This window comes from Anopheles gambiae, chromosome 3 (assembly GCF_943734735.2).
Source record: "Anopheles gambiae chromosome 3, idAnoGambNW_F1_1, whole genome shotgun sequence".
NCBI classification, from domain to species: Eukaryota; Metazoa; Arthropoda; class Insecta; order Diptera; family Culicidae; genus Anopheles; species Anopheles gambiae.
Window position 1 is genome coordinate 16,829,672 of NC_064602.1, and position 18,380 is coordinate 16,848,051.

The window sequence follows — 18,380 nt, forward strand, 5'->3', positions numbered from 1 at the left end:
CGAAAAAAAATATAATGGTCAGGAAAAACTGGGAGTGCTGCTAATTTGCCGTGCTACCGCCGATTTGGGAATTGTCCACCCATCAAAACCACAAACACCCCACACGGTAGACGCATTCACCATGCTGGTGCTACTAGTAAGACTACTACTACTACTGGTACTAATACTACGTGTGCGTGTAGTTTTACCCCTCGTATCAGTAGAAAAAAAACACACACCTTATCACTACCACTACGAGCATAACGTTACAATTTTCCTTCCCCAAAAGTACACGCGAACTAAACTCAATCCCCACACACACCGTCATCATCATCATCTTCATCATGTCCCCACCATGAATGCCTTTGTCGCTGGAATGCATTAGTTTTCCGTCGTCCCAAAACTCCCGGAAACCATTTTCCCCTCGAGGGAGCATTCCAAGTTTACCGAAGGGGTTGGCCGGCCGGAAGAGAGGGGGTTAGGTTTGAGGTGTTGCCTCGTCCCGAAACCGGCCACCACAATGTACAGGGTAGGTAGCAATTTATGTGCATTTTTGCCTCTAATGATCCGTACAAAGTCGACGTCGGGGACGGGGACTGGGTCCCGTTGTTGATGGAGCAGGCAAAAGGTCAATCCGCTCCTTGAGCTACTCCACCCCGACAGTTCTGACTGACTTCGGACACCGAGCAGTGCCGCTCAACGGCCTAGCGGCTTATAGATGGTGCTGATAATGGTGCTACACCGATGTGGTAGTAGTACTACTACTACACCCCGCGTTGACGAAGGTACGGCCTTTTACGGAGTGAGCAGGCAAGCAGGCAAGGTGTCAGCGTTAGGGTCCGCTGCTTGCTCAACTCAACCGAACTCACGTACTACTGCTCACCCCGCGGTGACACTTTGATGTGCTGTGTAGGGTCTTTGGGTGTGGAAAAAAGTAAGTTCAGCAGGTTCTAGAATTTCGACGCATGCGAAAGATTCCGTCGTTTCCTACGAACCGAGCATGTGGACGGTGGTTTCCGGTGGGATTTCAAAGTTTACGACACGCACTATAATGGAATTCATTCCGTTCTTGGCATATTCCAGTGCCTGGAGATGGTGGTGATTTTTATGGGCAGAGCAAGAGAGAGAGAGAGAGAGTTTGTAGTGCATTAATATGTCAGAAAACCTAGATATGAGAGAATACGCTAAACAAGTTAACGACCCATGAGCAGATAAAAGAGCAGTTCTATTTTGTACAATAACTGCCTACATATGACATAGGAGCTACAAAAATGACCATTACAACTATAAACACGCTTAAAATGCCTTAGTGGAAAGATCACGGCCCCAGTTGGATAAAAGAAATGAATGAGAAATGACAGTCAGTTCATATGATAAGAACAAAAAGCTCACATTAATTCCACTGAGCTTTAAGTTGAATGCGTTAACGTAATCAGAAAAATATCAAGCAATATAGCTAGCTCGTAACATTCTTGAAGTCTTGAAATGAAAACCATGGCAACTACTATCCATAGATTCTTAAGTAACGTCAACGTTTGACGTTAGTACTGAGCGAATCTAAAGCCAACAGTTAACTGATTAGCGCCATCTAGCGGAAATGACTAACCACTTAATTTACATTAAATGTCAAGTTGGGACAATCAACCGCACTTTCAATAATAAATTTAGGATTCTTTGGTAACCAAATTGGTTACCAAGTTGGACTATAACTGTTTTCTACAATTTTCCAATTTCTGTATCTAGTTCGTCGAACTCCTGTCAAAACTGTGTGGAGTATAAGTTTAAGAATATTTTCATTAAATAAATGTGTTATATGTATATATAAAAATAAAATTAAATAAATAATTAAGTTTGATGTCACCTCTATTTTCTCACGAAGCATAAAGTAATACATCTACACCAAAGAGTAAGTGTATCAATTTCATGAAAAACATTGCTTTCTTCAAAAACAGCAAAATAAGGTATAAATAACCATTCTGACCGAGAAACGCTGATTCTTCCTGCATAGTGTAAGTGCATTAGTGTGTTAAAATACGTTACATGCCTTCTGACGATCTTCAAATAGAGGCTTACATCAACATAAATCAGTACAAGGCACCTTATTCTGCAACACTAGTTCACATCAAAGACATCCGGCATTCAGTCGGTTGCCGGCATTCAGACGGTTGCCGGCATTCCGGCAGCAAAGCTTCTCGATTACATTCAAACATCAAGCAGAACACGTTCGCAAACCGAAACATTGTCCTTTGTAAATAAATCCCCATTGCCATCTCGAGCCATCGTGCCCTGGAGCCTTGCAGGGATGGTGCTTGCTTCTACCATTACCACTTGTAAGCGATAAATCCATGCGTCGTCGTAACGGTGTGGTTTTAAAACCACCAGAATTACAAAGCCGACTGCCAATCGTAAATGCCTTACCACCGTCGGGGGATCGTCGTTTTGTCGTTGGAATGACTTTTCTTACTCTTTGCCGGCAAGCTCTTTGCCTCATCATCGTACACCGTGCATCGGAAAGCGACAGAACCCGGCTCCCCCGAGCTGCTGGCACACCGAGATTAGAAGAAGCATCTGTTTCTGATGTGGTTTTTCCTCTTTGTTCCCGCTTTGTCCGGCGGGCAAGTGCAATACGTTCAGCCACACTGCACTGCATTGCCCTGGCGACCCCAAAACTCCAATTGAAAGATGTGCAACCCGGCAACACTTACCCGGAACTCGCCACCATTGCCGTCGTCCAGCTCCAGCACGTATCCTTGCACGAACGAGTGGCTTGGCGCCTGCCATGCAACAGTTACCGAGTTGTTCTCCGCCGAACAGTCCTCCGGGATGATGACGGGTGCTAGGGGCACTGTAGAAGCAACAACAACAACAGAGATAACATTAGCAAACGAGCGATGCTGGGTAGAGAGGGGAGGGGGCAAAGATGAATTATTTAAATTATTAAGCATATCGAAAGTATCCCGTCTCGCTCGGCACTCTCGCTATGGGGAGTCGACGCATGAGAGAGCAAGCGAGAGTAGCGTGCCGGGGCAGAAGCTTAATGGAAAAACCGTGCGAATCGAGGCGGAATGGAATGGCAAAAAGTAAATGGAGCAATTAAAATTTAACGTAATCATAAATACTTGAAAACTATGCTTGCCGAAGAGGAAATCCTGTCGGCATGGTTGTTGCCTTTCCGCTTCCCTTTTTTTGTTGCTCAACGCCAACAATGCCAACATTGCGCGATGCATTGCATAGCAGATCAAATAAAGCTCGGGTCAGACAGAATGAAACGCAAAAAACTGATGGAATTTTTAAACGAATTGCGTTACATTTGAAGCAAATTTGGCGTTACATTATCGAAAATTAAGCTTCAACCGTTGCTGAAATAAAGGTACATCGGTTCTTTTTGCCAGAACATCAGTTTTTAAGGGAAATCCTGTTACCTATCAATTTATTAAAAGTTCGTTTAACTTCTCGGAAAAGTTGTTTTCTTACTATCTCATACTCTTGTACTATTTACTCAAGCAAAAATATGATTTGGAATAATCATCTATAGGCGTTAAACGGTATACCCTTTTGCCCAAATGATCTTAAGAGCTGTTATGGGCATTGCCTACTTTTAGGCGCTTATAACGATGATGGTAATAAAATTTGAAAAATAAACAAAATTTACGACAACAAGATATTATTTTCAATAGCTTTTAACACATCAACAGTATCAATAAACGAACCAAGCTACTAAAATCTAATTGGCAGCTGTGGTTTGACACCAACACCATGCCACCAATAACCCACCACCGCACAATGTAGCAAAATGTAAAAACTCTCAACAACTGTAACTACCGTATACCGTGTGCACTGCCGCAAGGTTCGTGCATGTGTGGTGATTGAATGCAGTGTTTTCTGCTGCTGACGGCTACGAGTGCTCCTGCATATGCGATATGGTTCAATAATGACCGGCCAATAAATCACCCACCAACCCGAGCACGACCCGAGAGTCTGACAGCTCTAACAGATGAAGTGCAAAAAAATGAGTTTGTCCGCACTGAATATTTTGCACAAAATGAAGCACACACTTGCACAGAAGAGTGCAAAATAGCAACAACAACAACAGCACACACAAAAAACAGCAGCATTGCTTGACACATAAAACACACCCCGTACGAACCAGAGGGTTTTGGACCAGACCGGCACCGACGACGAGAACGCTTTTATGCATGGCTGTACTACAGTCGATAGCTCGTAATACGCACCAGTTACCCACTAAGTGGCAAGCGAGTACACAGCAGTGTGCAACAATGTCGTGTAACTTCACACTTTATCACATTCTGGGTAGGACGGCCGGGTGCATAGGATGCGTGTATGAAAAGCGTTTGCTCTGGCATCGTTTGCCCTATCTAGCGGGACACACTTACGCAGTTTTGTACCACACCTCCAGGAAGCGAAAAGGCGGTAGGTGTTTTCTTTTTTGATGAGCATGCGAGCCACCCTCCTGTGTTGTTATCTGTCCGGGTGTCACCAGACCGGACCCGAGACACGAGGTCTATTCCGGTTAAGCCGTACGAGAGTGTTACAATTTTGGGTTTGCAGGAAGGTGCAGGAACAAAAAACTGCAACATTTTCGGGTCTTCGTACCATTTACAGCTTTCGTTGAAGTATTCGTTCCGTGTGCTTCTGACCATAGTCGTCAAATCGATACCGATTAGTATCTCAAATCACACCGTGCTGCTGCGCAACCTCTGCACTAGCTGATGTGTGCTGAAAAATGATGCTGCGGTATAGTAGCAACGTAGCAACCACACAAAAACTCCAATTTGCGTGTGTGTCTGATAAGACTAGAGCAGTTATACGCATGTAACAAAAAAGAAAAAAAACCTAAAAAACTCTCCAATAGTGACACTAATCGGAGAGGCATCCTGCCGCGTAGCGAGTCCTTTTCGATGACACAAGGCCTGCGACTTGCTTTGTGCGCATTTGATCGATGGAGCTTTACGGGTTTCGATACCGTGGCTAATGGTTCACATGTGGGTTCAGACGACCACACTCAGTGCGGTTTTGCCGGAAACAGGGATTTTGTCCAGCGGGTAGAACGCATTTTCCACAAAAAATTGGAAAACTTTTGGGGAGATGCACATCATGAGCAGCGAAATGCATTCAAAATGCTCCATAAATGTTTAAAAGTTACGATTTTACTATTTGTGATAAAACAATTAAAATTAACAAATACCAAAAACGCAATTATAAATTAGAAGTCCCATAACATCCATTTCCCGTAATTTTAACTTGACCACTAATTTATTCGATTTCGATACACCTCAGGCCACATTCAGGGAGTGTCTACGTCTAGCAATTAGTAAACGTGTTTGTTATGAATTATTTCAAAAAAGCTGAGTATGTATATGCATATTTACTCGTTTAAACCAAATGAGTTTGATGGGTTTATTTTATCAAATAAAGAAATAAACAAAATGAAATGTTTGACCAAATTCTATGTGAATTGTTTGATACAAAAGGATATTTTCGAGGAATGTTTGAAGGAATCTTTTCATCCAATTATCCAATCTATAATGCCTAAACACAATACTTTCGTTCAAAAGGCCCATGAACTAACAAAAGAATGTTCAAATATGTTATGGCAGAACTCGATTAAATCAGCACTTACAACACATGAACTATAACAATTGCCAACAATAAACGGCTTGAATAGATGTTTAAAATGAACAAATAAGTAAACAAAAGTCACATGGCGTGTGCACCCCGAGATGCTCCTATGCTTCAAAGCAGCTAACAAACATGCCTTTTGTGCACACTTTTGTGAATAAATCCCGATCACCACAGTCGCAGAGTATCGATTCATCGATTTTCAGCTAAATTCACCCATTCACCACCGCGGCTTAGAGGGTGACAATTTAGCTGCAGCAACGACAACAATAAACACGACAGCACAAAAAAAAATCCAGCGCCTGCGTTTGAATCAGATTTGCAAATTGAATCCAATTTAAATCGAGAACATTCGGGTCTAATTTTCGAAGAAAAAAAAATCCCCCGGTCCGGCCCAGTTTGTTTGTTTGCGCAGCCCACTGTGCCAATGTTGACGACGCGCTGATCGAATTGCGGGCAAAAAGGAACACAACGCAAACATCCACTGTACCCTTTCCTATCTCACAGTGTGCGAGTGGGTGTCAAGTGGGTGTTTGTGTCCACAGAGGCATCCCACGCACGCATACCACTCCTACCCCCAGGTCCAGGTTCGATATTCTGTTCCCTCACCGGCGCTACCCTTACTGCGCGCGTATAGAGGGGTATTAAAGGAACACGATCCTCAGCGCCCGATAAGAGGATCCGGGCGCCTGTCCCTGGTACCGTGTGTACTAGGCACAGGCAACACAATGTACGGAAAACACTCACTGGAAAGGATGTTTTTGTTGCGCTCAAGTGTTCTTGCCGCAATAACGTCACCTCGCTGGTGGATGGCTCCCACCACCGTGAAAGCCAAACGCTCAACGCTCAACTACGATGATAAAGCCTATACATAGAAGCGTTCGTTCGACAAGCGTGCCTTCGCGCCGCCTGATGGATGGTGCATCCCAGGATTTTCCCCGTACTGGGACAAAGAAAATCTGTATCTGTCCGTACTTTTTCAAGCGCCCGTAATGCCGCACCTAACGAATCGGTTGCCAAGGATTAGGCAACACGGGGAGCAAGGTTGTAGAATGAACACTTGCAAGCTTAGTTAGCAACAGTGGTGCTTGTAGTAGCGAGCGCCGCAAAAAAATGTGAGGATTAAATTGTTTGTTATACATGAAAAGATACGAATAGATGAAGATTAAAGTTGCGCAATTATGGAACATCAAACATGAAACTTGTATGAAATATGAACAATAATTACTAACAAAAAACAACATAAAAACGCATTATGTTGTACAAAAGAAAGAAAAATTCAAAATTATCCTCATTTTAAAGTGAAATAATGTAAAACATATCAAATAAACCATTTGAACAAACAAAACAAATCAGTTCAATGATTAATTCATGTCACAGACGGGACAAAAATAAAAATAAAAAATAAAAACTTCACACGCACATCGAAATCAATCAACACAAATCCAAAAATGGAATGAAAGCGAAACAAAATCGGCTTTATGTGTTTTATTTATTTATTTTTCTCACCTGCCGGTAGCCGTTCCTCGCCCTCCTTGGCGGCTGCGTGTAGCGAATGAGGAAGAATAAGAAAGGGGAAAAAAGATTCAGTTAAGATTCGATTACCATACACCACACCGTCGTTACGCGTAACGATCGTATCTTGCGTATCATCGTACTGTCTCTGCTGCCACACTTTGGCCGTGATTGCACTTTTCATCAATGATCGCGCGCGCACGGTGCAATTAACGTATTCGAGAGGGGCGCTTTATGTGTGCACGCAGTTGGTGTTGCCGCCGTGTCGTATCTTTCTTATTTTTTATTCCCTCCACGGTACGATTTAACATTCGTTGTCTCTGTAACAGAGCATTAAAAACCCATTGAGCCTCTGAGAACGGAGGTCGGCGCAGGCAGGCACCAGTTGTGCCACCAGCATATGTATATAAGCCGCTACTTCACGAGTTAATTAAAATTCAACTCCCATTCGTGCACGGCCGCAAATTACCGGTGCCGCCGAATGGCATCGACGACTATGTTTGAAGTCAGCGGAGAGCGGTGGGGACCGACGGGCGCCTCCTGTCGGTGATCCGGCCAGGATCGTTATTAATAGTGCATTTCACGACGGGTCGAGAATAATTAATGCTCACGTTTCTCACCTGTTTGAGCGTTGTATAGCAACAAGAAGGAAAAATGGTTGTTTTATTTCAGCTTTGTTAGCTTTAGTGGCTGGGGGAGGCATGTTGCACCATGTTGGAATTACCATAACAGGCAAGCAGTTGCCTCATTTTGGATACGGCGAAACCTTCCATTTCAGGGATGGCAAGCGAAAGGAAACAACAAGATCATCGGTTCGGTTCTGAACTTGATTACTTTACAGAACAAACTGCACTTTTAAAAAGGTCAAGCAAATCTCAAAAAGTTCATCATTAGTATCGTTTCAAACGATGATTAGCAATGTACCTTTCAATATTTCTTATTATATATTTGCATGAGTAAATAATATCTCTCTATGGCCATGATGCAGTGTTTGGTTTACGGACACCTTATTTTTTCTAGTTTTGCAGAATTATTCTAAATATTTCAATTGATTATCAAATTAGAATACGAAAACGTATAGTAGAATAGAATATTGCATACTAGAATATGTGTGCTCTCTAGAGCGTACCCACGATTCCGATCCGACTCCGGCTATTTTTTATCCGATTCCGACTCGGGCAAAATCGGAATCACTAGTTCTGCCGAGAGTCGAAGTTGTCCGGAGTCGTCCGGTGTCAGCCGAAGTCGTCTGGAATCGTATTGGGCGAGATGCATTTCATTTCGTGGTGTTTTTTTCCACTTTCACTTTGCGCGTGCGCTTCTTAAACAGACTCCGGCCGTTTCTGGACGATTCTGGACAACTCTGAACGAGTCTGGACGAATCTGGACGACTCCGGACGACTCCAAACGACTCCGGACGACTCCAGACGACTCCAGACGACTCCAGACGACTCCGGACGACTCCGGACGACTCCGGACGACTCCGGACGACTCCGGACGACTCCGGACGACTCCGGACGACTCCGGACGACTCCGGACGACTCCGGACAACGCTGGACGACTCTGAACGACTTCGGACGACTCCGGATGACTCTGGACGATTCTAAACGACTCCGGATAATGCTGAGCAAACCTCCTACCTTCCGGAGTCAATTTCGAATTTTTTGAAGTCAGATCGGAGTCGACTTCAGTGTGTGGTCAATTTTACCCAACACTAATTACAAACTTTTGGCCACTTGGAGGATTAAATTTGAAGTATACCTATATTTTATCATCATTTTTAACCTCATTCAATACTCAAAAATATTATTGAGCTTAACTGTTACTTATGAATTAATTTTGTTATTAACACTTTTTTTATGCAGTAATATTCTAAATATAGTAGCTCAAACGTGTTTGTAGCATGATGGCAAAATATAGTTACCGTTATTACAACAAATGATAGTATAAATATAAGAGAGGATCATAATTGATCTCAACACTACAAAAAAGTAAAAAGCCACTTATCTCATTTCACAAATGTACCATATGATATCACAAAATGATGAGTTCAAAAAGCTTCGTCTAAGTCACGGATGAAAATATTATTTGACAATTGTGATCAATGACAAATCATCTTGTTTGTACCACAATATGTCACAACAATTTTAGCGCAACTACAAGACAGCTTATTACCACATTTGTGATAAAAGATGATGATTTTGGAATATCGTTTACAATACCACTTTGATCTACACATTCTTAACAGAAAGCACAATTTCTTTCCCAAACAAAAAAATCTGTTAGTATTTATATCATTCAAAACACGGTCACATGACAATGCCAGTGTTGCGCTATCGGAAGTTTCTGCATTATTTGCCTTTAACATAATTCAGCAGCTTGAAATGCTAACCAGTACCGTACTGTACCGTAGCTCCATCGTTGGCTGCGTGAGAAAATCTTAATTTTGTCTTTAATTGAGCACGAACTATGCAGCTCGTGCATTCGGGGTTTCGTCCCAGCATGAAGCCTGCGTGCTGCATAACACCTTGAATAAATTAATTTCACCCACCCCGAGCGCAGACGACCCGCCTGACCGGACCTGGCCATGGCTTTGCTGCGCGTGTTCTTGTGTGGTGAAAGTCACGCCATTCGCCCACTTCCCTACCTACCCAATATCGTCCCCTGTTGTTCCTGGGACGGATACTTACGCTTCATCTGAATGAAGTTGAGATTATCGATGGCGCGTATCACCGACGAGTCGTCGAGCGTGAGATCGATAATTGGCGATACGCGTGGGGCCGCATTCGTGACCTCCTGGTGCCAGGTCATGTCCGTGTTGGCGACGCGGTTAATTAACATGGAGCCCACCTGCCAGACGGGAAGAAAAGGGAAGAAAATGGAAATTGGTAAGATAAATACACCGCAAACGCAACGCACGAAAATGGACGGCTAAATGGATCCTACGGGGTATGCACGGAATAGAATCATCAAACGGAACGGGACCGACCGATTGCCAGATGAGTAATGTGTTTCCAGTTTTCCAAACCCTTGCTCACACTTGACCCCGTGGTCCGTGATGTGGCACTTTGTGTCGCATAAACGGATAAACCACGAACTCCGTCGGGCCCTGCTTAGCGAAACCGCTTTATGCACCTTACCTCGGTTTTGCACAACTGCAACCGACGCCACCGAGGAGAAGTGTACAGCAAACACTAGGAGATGTCTGTTACGAGTCGATGTCTTTGCGACTTTGATTTATTTCTCAACCTTTTCAACCGCTGACCTCCAGCACCAGCGAGGTGTGTGTTAGAGCAACGGTTTGCGATTGTTTCGGGAAGGGGAACGTGCTATGCTATTCACCTAAATTTTCGATCACACCGATCACAAGCAGGCCCGGCCGAGAAGTAACGGTGCGAAGCTACGGTGTCAAAAGTAAATGAAGTTGAGAGCCGTGGCGTTGCCAAGAAGCCCATATTTGGGGGAGGCGTTGAAAATGTCTGTCAAATGTTGTTAGCATTAGAGCAGGACGGGAGAAGGAGAGGAGAAGCAGTGGGTTGGTCCCCGATCGGGTGAGGTGTTGTATCACGAGTCCAATTCCTAATGCCGTCTTAACAGCACTTGCTTTTTTTAAAGCCTCTGCATTAATGTACCGTGTTGAAAGGGGCCGTAGCGTAGTGGAATCGTTTCTAAACTTGATTTAAGCCACAGACAGAATTTTCTCACAATAAATCAAGACATTTAAGCGCAGTCGAATGACGAATTGCAGTGCATTTCTGTAAAAGTTCATTGCGGTTTGAATGTGTTCATTAACGAGATGTGCGTGTCTATCCAAAAACAGCGCTCTTCAAAGCTCACTGTGTTGAGTACAGTGTTCCCTGAAAGTTCTCATATTGCGATGTTCGATGTAGTGAAATTAACAGATTCAAGTAAATTTAAAAACATATTTTCACTTGCGCTTATATTGGAACTAAAACACAATAATACAATATAATTATTTTCGAGTTAGTTGAGATGTTTTTCAACAGCTATCATATAATTTTGAGAGCAGAACTATTAAAGAATATCTCGAGAGCATTCGTCTATTAATATCCACAATCGATAACATCACACCTCAGAGTCAAACACTATACAATGATCAGACCATAGGTCGTGGGATGTTTCAGTTAATCCTCCCAAAAAAGGCAAGCACCAATTAAAATGAAGTTATTGTCATTTAGTATTGATCTCATAGCAATTATTAAAAGTTGTTTCTATGATGTACAACTAAAATATTAGCAACGAAGCAAATATTATAAATAGTGATCTACTGAAGGATTCGTAAAAGTGTTAAAAAAAAGTTCAAAACACATTTGTTTTACTTATTTTATGCTTTGATAATATTATTTGCATTTGAATGATGCCTTAAATTACTGTGTTTTATTTATTACTATACGATAAAGTAAAGGTAATATCTAAGCGCAGCCTAAGTAGATGTATATAATGTTAAAATGTGCTAACCTCGTGGGTCTAATGAGGCCTGTTAAAAATTGATTATCAAAACCATGGCATTACATTGTCAGCAATATCAAAGAGAGTGATCATTCTTCAAATTACACTCCAAGTTTTCATAACTAAAATAATTCTCCAAACGACCACAATCACACACAAAAGAGCATAATTTATAACTGCTAAATAGCGGAATTTGTGATGAATTACGCATAATAATGTCACCCCTCTTGGTTGAAGCATTCAATGCAAAGCATAAATCCCTATCCTAAATCGTTCGTTCCCCCGGCGAGTAAAAGCGCCGAGTAATTAAAGTGCCTAATAATGTTTCGCTCTGCTAACGTTACGCTTCACCAGGGCCCCAAAAGCCCAAACGTACATAAATGGTACGGGGTTTTGGCGCGGCATCGAAAACCACAAACCGACAGGCGGCTTTGCTGGGCGGTCGATTGACCACAAAAATCGATTGCCACATACCGTTTTCAAAGAGCACACGATGAACGAGCGATGGACGGCCATTAGTAGGCTGGACGCTCGGTGACTGATTAAGCGGGAACCGTGACTTGCGGTAGCGGTAGTTGATAGGCTGCCGGCCGTACCTATACACTGCCCTTGCAACAGCACCACACCACCACTGACACCTTCTGCCGCAAATGCATTTTGGAAATTTCTCCCGGGGATTCGCGTCCATTCGCGGGCAGTACACACCCGCATCCATCCGTGCGAGAGGGGGCTAATGGTTTATAATGAAGTGAAAACCGTGCAACTGTTTGTAACTGTACCGTGGACCCAAATTCCATGTGCCAAATTCATCCCAAATGGGATTTATGCGTTATTAGTCATTTTATGGTTTAATTCATGATTATTGAATGCCATACGAAGCGGGCCGCGATGAATAAAATCCCTCACACGGATGTTCCACCGTTGGCGTCTGTATACTTTTCGTGTAGTACCAGCTACGGTTGAAGCCAAACAAACTGAACAAAATTAAATGGAAAACAAGCCAGTTGTTGAGACTAGGCATGTATTTGGGAGGCGAGGAAAAAAAATCCAACTGTGTTTGTTCAGCTGCATTCACACCGGAGCGCCCCGCATCCCGCAATACAGCATCCATTCATGTACGATGAACTCCAATGTACAATGAATATCAGCCACCGGAGTAGTGAAACATTGCTCTTTAGCACCTCATAAATCTATTCCACACACAACGAACCGGGGCCCATTGTGTTGTGGGGTGCGTTTTTACTGGAGTGATATTATCTGTTTGCTAATCGAAACCGGAAGGACACCTCTCTATCTCTCTCCCTATTGGACAGTCGGCCTTTACGATCGGATTATTTCTATCACTCGAACCAATTGGCGTACTGTGGTGGATCGATTATTGGTGATGTTTTTTTACAGTGTGTCACAACCCAGCTAAAAGATAAAGGGAATTAAAAATGCATTTTAATTAGTCGCGAAGTTGGGGACTTTTCTAGCAAACGCGTGTTACGTGGGACCACCATTTACCGTTGTTTGTGTATTGTTCGTGTTGGATGCACACTTTTTTCCCCCCCGATAGGGCGAATAATGATGATGCAAGCCGCTTTACCAATGATCACCACAAATAGGGGATTATTCATTGATGCGGTGGTTCATATACTAGTGGACAGAGCGTTACGATTGTCCATTTTATTTGAATTTTATAGAGAAAAACTTAAGGTAAATGTTACTTTTCTATCGAGAAATTAATCATTTAAACACAATTTCCCAGCAAAAAAAAATCATCAGATACTTCAAATAAAACTGTTCCACTCCCCATTGAAACGGAACATTCTAGTGATGGGTAAAGTTGGCAAAAATCCGGAGTCGACTCCGATCCGACTCCGATAAATTCGGAATCGACTCCGGAAGGTAGGTCCGCGCTGCAATATCCGGAGTCGTTCGGAATCGTCCGGAGTCGTACGGAGTCGCCCGGAGTCGCCCGGAGTCGCCCGAAGTCGCCCGGAGTCGGAGTCATCCGGAGTCATCCGGAGTCGTTCGGAGTCGTTCGAAGTCGTTCGGAGTCGTTCGGAGTCGGAGTCGTCCGGAGTCGTTCGGAGTCGTTCAGAGTCGTTCGGAGTCGTCGGAGTCGTTCGGAGTCGTCCGGAGTCACCCGGAGTCGGAGTCGTCCGGAGTCGTTCGGAGTCGTTCAGAGTCGTTCGGAGTCGTCGGAGTCGTTCGGAGTCGTCCGGAGTCGCCCGGAGTCGGAGTCGTCCGGAGTCGTTTTGGAGTCGGAGTCATTCGGAGTCATCCGGAGTCGTTCGGAGTCGTCCGGAGTCGCCCGGAGTCGGAGTCGTCCGGAGTCGTTCGGAGTCGTTCGGAGTCATTCGGAGTCGTTTGGAGTCGTTCGGAGTCGTTCGGAGTCGTCCGGAGTCATCCGGAGTCGTTCGGATTCGGAGTCGTTCGGAGTCGTTCGGAGTCGTTCGGAGTCGTTCGGAGTCGTCGACTCCGAACGACTCCGACTCCGGGCGGATCTAGTGGTTCAATTTTGCCGGAGTCGGAATCGAACTAACAATAGTCGGAGTCGGATTGGAGCCGTGGGTGCGCTCCATACAGCACATCACTAGAACATTCATTGCCTTCTGCATCTGATGCCCACCCATCCCATAGATAAATGGGCAAATTCCATCCCCATACAACAAACCATACGCGCGGATGCGGCGGTCCACTTCCTTCCTGCTTTTTCAACTGTACAACACTCATTTTCCCTTCAGCTGCTTTGATGTGATGTGGCGAAATTCCATTTACCAACAAAAAAAACCACCCATACGCATACGGAAGATAAACTTTTCCGCGGTAGTGCCCGCACAAAAACACCAACCAATTTCACCCCAATTTATTCTTCCCGGTGGTACATACTACTGCATTGGAAACGCTCGCGCACATCCTTGCGTGTGTTGTTTAGCCCCAAAAGTGAAATCGTTTTCCGGTCGGTTTCGGTCTGTATTTTCCGCATTTCGTTGCGGATACTAAACTCTTTATCACAACAACAAAAAATGGCACAACCACAAACCTTCCAAAACGAAAACCATCCGTGCTCGCTTCGCCGGTAGTGCAAACAAATACAAATGGTAGAGAAACTTGTTTTGTTGTTGAGCAAAACCAAACATGATTTTTGTGAGGTGGCCAAAAAAGCAAGGCACTACACTACCAATGGATAAACGAAAACGGAACAATGCAATGGAAATGTAGAAATAATACATTTGTTTTTTGACATAAAAGTACCATGAAAGTGTATGATACAAGTTTGTTAGACTGTAGACAGAGAGAGTTGTTTGAAAAAATCGCCTTGTATTAAAATAAACAATTGATATAATGAATAATTAACTCCATCGTGTGTAGATATCCTGGAATAAACAAACAAAAAATCGCTTTTTAAAGTAAAGCTTTCAAAGCTCCACCTATTTTTGCATGCAAAACACAACTTTAAAAGCCCTCTTTTCCGTCAAACTCCTTTGTATTCTTATATTCTTTAAAAATGAATATAAAATGCATCGAATCGGCTCCATCGGCTGCCCACTGCTGCTGGCGCATGCGATTTCCACAAGCACATCTTAAAAACAAACAGAACCGATCATACAATAAATGTTATTTTTGCTAACCCCGAACGTCAAACAGACCGCTCTTTCCCACCCCTACTCCTCCACGCTTCTGTGTCCAACGAGTGCGCTCTGAATATTTTATCGTCATTGCTTCGTCGTCCTTTTGCGCGCCAACGCGCTATCTCGCTATCGGGAACCATCGCTACAATGCCATATTGGTTGCTGCTGGGGCGACGACGACCGTCGTCCAAGTTTTACTGCAATGTTGCAATCATAAAATGATATCGAAACGATGGCGTTTGCATCCGCGCGGGATTAAACCGTTTCACGGCAACGCTTCAACTCGACTGCGCTGTTTAATGTTGGTAAAGGAGCTTTTTATTTAAAATATATCAACGTACTTATTTATTTGTTACATACAAATAGCCAAGTGGAAGGAAACCACTCCAATATTATATCACACACTTTTGAGAAAGTAAGACAAGACGTTTCGAGATATAATAAGTAACATTGTAGTAATCAATTATAATATTTTGAAGAAAAAGTCTTATAAATAAGCTCAAGCTCATGATTATTAATACAAAATTAGCCAAATTGGAGTGGTATTAGGCTTGAGAACTTCACAGGATAACTTAACAGGAACCTTACCGCAAAATTGAAACAAGTTATTAGTACTGGGTGACATTAAGTTGAGCAAAATACATTTTCCATTTCACATTTTTAACAACACAAATCCTTTTTCAATGATAACTACAATAGATTGTTGCTGAGCTTTGAAACTTTTCAGATATTTTATAGTAAAAATACATAAAACAAATACATTACCTGCAAGAATGCTGCACTATCCGTTTCCTTCAGCGCTTCGATGCAGAACTGAATGAGGCCAGTAGTTTGCTGAAGCTTCCCTGTACAGCTTGCCTGTTGATCCTGTGGGTACGAGCAAAAGCAAAGTTATCAAATATCAAATTATACATCTTCTACACTATCTAAAGTGCTAAACTTTGTTCGTCCCTTATGAAGCGTATCTGCTTTTGCGATTGTGATCATTCATTAGAGCCGTGCCCGTTGTTAAACGCCACCCATTTGTGGCGGCCGACGCGGGTATACACATGCAAACGCTACGTATCGCAAAATCAAAGCGATTCCCTCCCCCCCCCCCCCCCCCCCCCCCCCCCAACGCATCAAAGCTCGGGTTTACAGCGAAATCAATCTTACCTTTAGCGTGCGTATTTTGGCTTCCTTATCGCTTCGTATTACATCGAGCAGGACGTCCCTTCGGGCGTTAATGGCCGCTATCAGCGCTTCGCACTGTACCGTCACCAGCCGCTCGAACTCGATGCACGAATCCTGCAAAATAGGGGAAAAAGGTAAAGTGAGTGGAGGTTTTTGGGGATCCCATCCCATCCCCCCCACCGGAAAGAATGCGTGTGTGAGTCAGGGTCGATTGCAAGGAGGGTGAGAGCGCGGGTTAGCGCTGGGAAAAGCACACGTGGCGCAAGCGATTTTAGGCCGTGTAGCATCGAAGGATCGAAGAACAAAGGGCCAGACCGTGCACACAATCCGGGGATATCCTTTTTCAAAAGAGCGGAAACGATGAAGCTTTTCCGGGCACTCTTCCCCGGGCTGCCAGGAAACAAAACGGGCCGATTATTGTGCCACCGCCAGGAAAGGATCGACGCGGATTTTCCAACGACCGCGGGAATAAGTTACTGTTGGTTATTACGCGTGGAGTGAGTGGATATGGATGGGATGTGGAATTTTGGGAAGTTGATATTCGGGGTGGATTTAGGCCCGGGGTTTATGTGTGCACCTCGCTTACCGTCACTTTATCGCTCATTCCCTTCAGTCTTTGGATGAATTCCGTTGTCGAACGCGCCTTTTCCGAGAGCTGCTGTAGGTTGTGGGATAGTTCAGTCTGTGTGGGAAAAAATGGAAAAGGAGAAAAAACATGAAACATTAGTTACTTTATGGTGAAAATTTAATATTTTAAGATGTGGAATAGTGAAATAGTGGAAAAGTAAAAATATCCTACAAGATAATTTTATACTAAAACCAATTAGAAATCATTATAGAATATGTACAAAATCAACATGGCAACTATCTTTCTCGTGATTACACGTTGCACAACTCAATTAGCTTCAGGGATTAAATTACCAACCCCAGACCCCCAGACGAAGGATAGCATTCCCAAAAACTGCATCCCGGTTGCAAAAGTAAGGATGCATCACTCAACGGAATGTTTACCTTCCCACCCAACGCTGAACCCGATGATAAAGACTGATTGCAACCCATTGAGAACACTTTCAAACCATTCATTTTAATGAAGGTTAGTTAGCTTGTGCCCGCCAAACGTAAGCATTTTCTGATTTCCTAAAAAACCTACCCATCAGAGCATGATGCTTTCGGAGCCCTACCACCGATAGGCAAAGGCCCTACCGGTAAATGGTTTACCAACAACAAGAGAGCGCATCCCAGCGCCGGCTCTGCGCCTGAAACGAGTAATTAAGGTGCCAGACAGCATCAATAAAATTAGACCAGCAGCACACAGGAAGCCTTCCCAACTTCCATGACGAGTCGCGCTGGAGCAATCCTGTACCCTGTCAGAACAGAAAGTCCCACGTCCCCACCCGCACGGGAAAACCTCAACCGTTACAACAGTCGCTGCGCCATACGCTTGCAGACATTAATTTGAAATTACACGCAACTGATATTGCGTCTGCCGCCGGGCAGGGTGCTTGGGGCGTTTGTAGCGAAACAGACGCAGGCTGTTGCGTACATGTTAGGAAGAATGTTCCCCTCCTCCCCTACTCTATCTAAAGAGAACTGATGTACGACTACCCCAAACCACCCAAACAGAGGGATCTCGACAATGAGTGAATGACATCTGCTCCGTGCACTTGAGTTGACTCCGCTTGACGGAAGGGTAGACCGAGCACAACCGTTCCGGGAAGAGTCCCTAATCTCACTGATCCGTACGCATCCAGGCTGGTGGAAAGTGCACGGATGCTTACACTCGACCGAACACACTCTTGAATTAACGGACGGTTGGAGTTTGTGCACATTCTTCCAGACATGTACGGGTAGAAACAAATGTTACAGCTGTTCGCACCTAATGTAATGCATGAGAGTGCATGGTTCATGTCAAAAAGATATAAAACAAAACAATTATTTTCTGCGAATGAGTTACAATTATGTAGGTATAGCTCTTTTGTAACA

At 43.8% G+C, this 18,380-nt stretch overlaps 1 protein-coding gene across 2 annotated transcripts in view; it reads right to left on the minus strand.

The window, feature by feature from the left end:
* Positions 1-18,380, minus strand: part of LOC1275605 (E3 ubiquitin-protein ligase TRIM9) — a 110,643-nt gene that overhangs the window by 14,642 nt on the left and 77,621 nt on the right. The window contains exons 2-7 of one of the 2 annotated variants that reach the window (XM_061653778.1): positions 16,984-17,079; positions 16,380-16,511; positions 15,990-16,091; positions 9,825-9,984; positions 7,129-7,161; positions 2,685-2,824 (exon numbers count right to left, since the gene is read on the minus strand). In XM_061653778.1, coding sequence (XP_061509762.1) covers positions 2,685-2,824; positions 7,129-7,161; positions 9,825-9,984; positions 15,990-16,091; positions 16,380-16,511; positions 16,984-17,079 — 663 coding nt within the window. The remainder of the gene's footprint in view (positions 1-2,684; positions 2,825-7,128; positions 7,162-9,824; positions 9,985-15,989; positions 16,092-16,379; positions 16,512-16,983; positions 17,080-18,380) is intronic. The other variant, XM_061653779.1, reaches the window with a different exon arrangement.